Here is a 6,000-nt window from a genome sequence, read left to right on the forward strand (position 1 = left end):
TTTCCTGGGGAGAATCTGGTTGTGGAAATCTGGGAATCCACACATTTTAAAGCTGCCGAAGTTGAGATTCACTCTGCACTGAATCACATTTCAGGATGGGATTGAAATCTGTTCATGTATCATTGGACATCATGAATTTAAAAAAAACATTAAGCTGCAGCACTATAAAGTTGTTGATAATATTTTTATTTATTTAAAGGGTAAAGTTGAAATGACCCTGGAAGTCCTTGGTGAAAAAGACATTGAGGAACGACCAGCTGGTAAAGGAAGAGATGAACCTAATATGAACCCCAAACTAGACATGCCAAAGTAAGATATGTTCCATTTTTTATTTTAGGGTTAATATCTTGTAGATTGGCTTCTCAACATGTTGATATGATGGTATAAGTATTGGGGATACCTTGAGAATGGCAAGTCCATGGAAACTTAAAGGTTTACAGAGGAATTACTGAGTCTATCATCTGCACCTTTATAACTGTCTGGTTTGGCTCTGCAACCCAACAGGACAGACACAGACTTCAGAAGATAATTAGAATGCAGAAAAAACAATTGCTACCAACCTGCCTTCCATTGAGGAACTGTATGCTGCATGAGTCCAAAAGAGGGCTGAAAAAATCTACAGACCCCTCATATCCTAGACATACATTTTCAACTTCGACCCTCAAAACAACGCTATAGGGTGGGGGTGTCAAACTCACACTGTCACAGTGGCATCATGTGATGTATTGGGAGTTTTTCCCCCTTCCCTGGGTGTGGCCAGCATCTGGCCTGTGGGCTGGGAGTTTGACAGTGCTGCTATAGGGCATTGCACACCAGAACAACTAGACACAAGGACAATCCCTCCTCCCCACATGCCATCACGCTTCCACACAACTAATTCCCACAACATTGTCAAACTATTTAGTAAGGCTGTATTACTATTATTCTTTGCATTTTTCCTATTACCAATCTCCTTTTCTACTTAGGATTATAACTTTGTTGCTTGTTTCTTTACAATTTATATTGTTTTATTTAGTTTCCTAATATGATTTATGTTGATTGCTTATTTAGTATTCTATGACTATCACTAAGTGTTGTATCTTATGATTTATGATTAATGCATTTTTATGATGACTTTGATCATGATTTATCACTTATAGATTTTATGTACACTGAGGGTCTTATGCACTGAAGACAAATTCCTTGTGTGTCCAATCACACTTGGCCAATAAAGAATTCTATTCTATTCTATTCTATTCTATTCTATTCTATTCTATTCTATTCTATTCTATTCTATTCTATTCTATTCTGTTCTATTCTAAAACGAGAATCATTTCAATGAGAACACATGCTTAGTTGGCTCCTAGTGGTCCAGTGGCCTTTGTTTTAATGCATAGTCTAGCCCAAAAGTTTGACTTTAATGGAGACATTGGAATTCATTTCTATATTGCACAACTTCTTATAACTTGTAACTTGAAAAATTACACCGAGATGATCATTTGATAGTCATTTCATGCAGCACTTTCTCCTCCAATCATCAGTCTTTTCTTCAAGACAAATATGTTTAAGAGCAAGTGAATTTGTGCCTAGCACACTGTTGTGTAAACCTTACTTTTAAGAACTGTAACAGAAACACTCGTGGACATTTGAAGATGAGAGGGATAGAAATAAATACTCTTTTTAGGCAGAAAAACTGGAAATTTGAACATTTACAAAAAAATGCAAGTAGTGCTCACTTACTGATCATTCATTCAGTGACCCTTTGAAGTTATAATGGTACTGAAAAAATAACTTTACAGCCCAGTTATGACCTTTTATGACTTTGCAGGGTCCATCAGTCACATAATTTTATAGTCAGTGTGTGTTGTCCTCTACCTGACCTCTTTGTTCCTCCACCTTACAGAACAGAGAGATTGAAGAGGAGGGGGATTGCAAGAGAGTAAGCTGATTGCTCTTCTACACATCAGATGCAACGCAGCCCAATGCATCCTATGCAAACAACTTACTCTCTTAAAATTTCTTCTTCTCCAAAGTCTCTGCTCTGTGATGGAGAGGGAGGAAGCAATTTCTGCAGATAGTCTCTCCTTTGCCTGATCCTTCAATCCTCCTGCTAAGAGCGGGATTTCAAGAGGAAAAGATGTTTGTTCTTCTACAAACTGAGAATAATGTGATCTTACCAGTAGCAGGAAAAGGTCAGACAAAGGAGAGATTACCTATAGGTATAAGCTGCTTTTTTTCTCCCATACACCTGTGCACAGGGTGGAGAGATTGGAGAAAAGGGGATTTCAAGAGTACTATAAGTTATTTGCATAGTACACCCATATCTCCCAACCCAAAGCTTGGCGGAGAGGTTGTGTCACTGCATTGCTTTCAGTGTCTACATGGCAATAAACTGTCACTTGAACATTCCAAAGGGCAGAGGAGTAGCTAGGAGGCAAACAAAAGTCAAAAGTATAAAACTGAGTTGTCTTGTCTCTTTCCTAGCCAGAAAGCACATTTGCAAACGCCCGATTTCCCATTTAGCAACTACTTCTCTTAGCGACAGAATTGCCCATCTCAATTAGGATCATTAAGAGGAATTCCCTGTGCCTCTTATTACATATTATATGGCATTAATATCTACATAGGATTCTTAATCTTCAACAGATCAGTAATAGTATTCATAGTATTTATGCTAGATTCTTAAAGTTAGGATTTCTGCACACATAGTCAACCACGTAAAAGCCATGCATCAACTGGGTCTTTTTTCCTTCCACAGCCGACCAGACACGTCCTTCCTTTGGTTCACAAATCCATGCAAGACCATGAAATTCATTGTGTGGCGGAGATTTAAGTGGGTCTTCATTGGCATCATCATCCTGCTGATTGTGCTTTTATTTGTAGCAATCCTCCTATATTCCTTGCCAGTATGTATTTTCTGTTTGAATCTTTTTACTTTCAAGTTAGTTAGGTTGATAATCAGGTTATACATATGTGCACTTGACCACAGACAGACAAACATGCCTTTTTGGTTTCAATAGGCATTGATGGAAAGTTAAATGTTTTCAGTTTTATTAAGCATCGTTAAATGGATTAAAATATAAATCAATTCATTATTGCATTAATTAGGCAATTATTTTATACATGTTCAAAGTATAAGATATTTTAGGGATTTTTTTTCTTTTGTTCAATTGTCCTATTTTCAGAGACTTCCAGGACATATCTCTTTTCTTGGTTTGCCATAGCCTTTTTTCCTAGAGCTAACAATAATTAGACCATTTAGACTTATAGTAAATAGACTAATTAGAATGTCTAGGATTCTGTAAAATTATACTGATAATTCACAGTTGATAATCCAGTTTTACAAGTGTTTTTTCCTATGGATGTTAAGCGAACCCATTGTTCAATATGGGGATTTTTTGCTGAAAACAAGAAGTAAACGCGATCATGTAACAGGACACTGCAGATGACCGTAAATACAGGCCGGGTGTCAGACCCCTTAAATGCAACCACATGATTTAGAGGGGGCAGTCATTGGGCTTTAGGTATCTTGGGGGGGGGGGGAATCTATTGTAACTATGAACAGTCACTAAGCTACCAGTTGTAAGCCAAGGACCATAACAGTAAGTAGACTAATCACTAATTATTGTAGCTCTGTGTCAAGATCATGTAAAAGATCACTTCCTTGCCACAATATTTATATACATTGCTCTGAAAGTAAGTTAAATGTGTCACCAAAGCAGGAACTTTTTGAACCTAAGCTGTGAGCCAAAAAGGAATTCCATATACAAAGGAGATGATTGACACTATAGGCATGTTTTTTCTTTAAATGATTTTGCAATGATTTTAGTTGAACACTTGTGAATTAAAAACTGCCATGCCTGTTTAAATGTGAAGAATTCATTATGGCTTCTTTTTATTTTTGCAGAACTACATTTCAATGAAGATTGTGAATCCCTTTTCACCTCGTTAAGGAAGTCATTGTTCTTAAAGCTTGACTTTGAAACGAGGTTATACAATCTTTGGGCCAAATTGAACCATCACCTCAAATTATGAGTCTGTCTCTGATCTCCTGAGTTTTGTACCAAGAAAAGGATCATTTATGTAAATTCAACTACTATCCAAGATATTTTGAGAAATAACAGCCGAAAGTGACTATAATTTCTGAATTATGACTTTGATAGAAGATTATAAAATGATCTGTCTTTTTGGTTTTTAAACATTTTTCTCAATGTGCCATTCATTATTTTTTTTGGTTTTACCTTCCTTTTTAAAATATACTTCATATATTTACACTGTAATTCTGTACGTGTCTACTGGCAAGTAGTAAGCCCTTTGAGTTTCACAGGGACTGACTTCCAGGTAAGTGGAAACTTCAAAGGTTTATTTTAATTACGAGCAGTTTGAAATGGCGCCTCTTAACTTTATTCTTACAAAAGAAAAGACTATAAAATGGTTCACTAGTGGCATGAATAGGATACTATAAAAGGTCATAATAATAGCTCTAACCTTCATTTTGCTATAGTCCTGCCTTATAAACAAAAGCAATGAAATAAAGCCAAACAAATTTTCAGTTTAGTTTTGTGGTTATTGTGCTTAGCAAAATATAGATTTGTTTTTATTTCCTATCATTTTCCCTCAAGAGCAGAGTCTGCTTTTTTCAGAGTATTGAATATTTGGTTGTACCAGGAATTGACTGACCAGCTTGTTGCTGACATCATGGGTTGAGAGAGAGAGTTACTGGCTGAAAATCACCATAGATTGGACATGCCTTCTCTAAAGTAACCTCCTCAGAGAGTCAGAACTGCCATGACACTTGGATCCCATTTGCGTTTGGTCCAGGTAAGGGACTGATAAATTTCACACACTACCAGCAGAGAATGATCATTTCTCTCACTATGGCTTATAGAAGGCAAGAAACAGCCATGAAAAGCACATGTGCAAGAGTGGATTTCTAGACCTGGGGAAGAGCTAAATGTAAAGGTTTCCCCTGGTCAGTTGTATCTGACTCTAGGGGGAGGTGCTCATCTCCTTTTCTTAGCTGAGGGAACCAGCATTGTCCAAAGATGCTTTCCATGGTCATGTGAGCAGCATGACTGTATGCTGAGGCACATGGAATGCTGTTACCTTCCCACCGAAATGGTACCTATTTATCTACATGCCCTTGCATGCTTTTGAACTGCTACATGAGCAAGTAACAGGAGCTCAACCTGTCGTGGGGCGCTTGGGTCTCAAATCTGAGCTGTCAGTTTTACAGCTGACAAGCTCAGCGTATTTAACCACTCAGCCATCACACCTTCAAGCAAGTGCCTTTAAAATAGAAATACATGACCGTGGCATCTAATGCCTACCAGGTGGGAATGAAGTGGAGGGAAATTTACCTTCACCTCATCAAAAATGATGGTATAGTGACTTAGTCACCATGCTTCATCAGATTAATGTTGGGGGCTTTGGTTGTTTAGAAAGTCTCTTCCCTGCTTAAATTGAAATGAAAACAGGCCCACTGAATGTGTTGCAATAATTCAAACAGATAATAGTACACAGTCCTGGCCTAAATAGAAATCAGTATTCCACATGAAACAGGTGATTCAGGATGGGGAAGCAGGTTAGCTACACAGAACTACCTGCCCATTCTTCATATGATTCCTTTTTCTTCTACTTGTCATCAGATATGTGTTTTTTATTATACTTTTATTGCTTTTATAAGTGACTCAAGGCAACAAACTTACCTAATGTTCCTTCCTCCTCCTCATAACCACCACCATGTGAGGTTGTTGGTTTGAGAGAGAGTGACTTGTCCTAAGTCACTGAACTGACTTTCATGCCTAAGAAGGGATTCAAACTCATGGTCTTCTAGTTTCTGGCCTGGGTGCCTTCACCACTAGACCAAACTGGCTCAGTATATTTTTCCCCATTGCTGTATTAATATATATACACGAAGTGGAATTAATACAGTAACTTATTCAATAAATTATGGCAGCATACTCTGAAGAGAAGGTACTGAACCCTAATTTGTACTATCATCAGAAGATAAATTGTCTT

General features: G+C 37.5%; 1 protein-coding gene across 1 annotated transcript in view; it reads left to right on the top strand.

The window, feature by feature from the left end:
* Positions 1–4,529, top strand: part of MYOF (myoferlin) — a 102,478-nt gene extending 97,949 nt beyond the window's left edge. The window contains 3 exon segments of the mRNA XM_087932439.1: positions 200–309; positions 2,738–2,885; positions 3,887–4,529. Coding sequence (XP_087788565.1) covers positions 200–309; positions 2,738–2,885; positions 3,887–3,931 — 303 coding nt within the window. The 3' untranslated portion in view covers positions 3,932–4,529.
* The last annotated feature ends 1,471 nt before the right edge of the window (positions 4,530–6,000 follow it).

Source organism: Pseudonaja textilis, chromosome 4 (genome assembly GCF_049901715.1).
Source record: "Pseudonaja textilis isolate UNSWEBS1 chromosome 4, rPseTex1.2, whole genome shotgun sequence".
In the NCBI taxonomy this organism is placed as follows: Eukaryota; Metazoa; Chordata; class Lepidosauria; order Squamata; family Elapidae; genus Pseudonaja; species Pseudonaja textilis.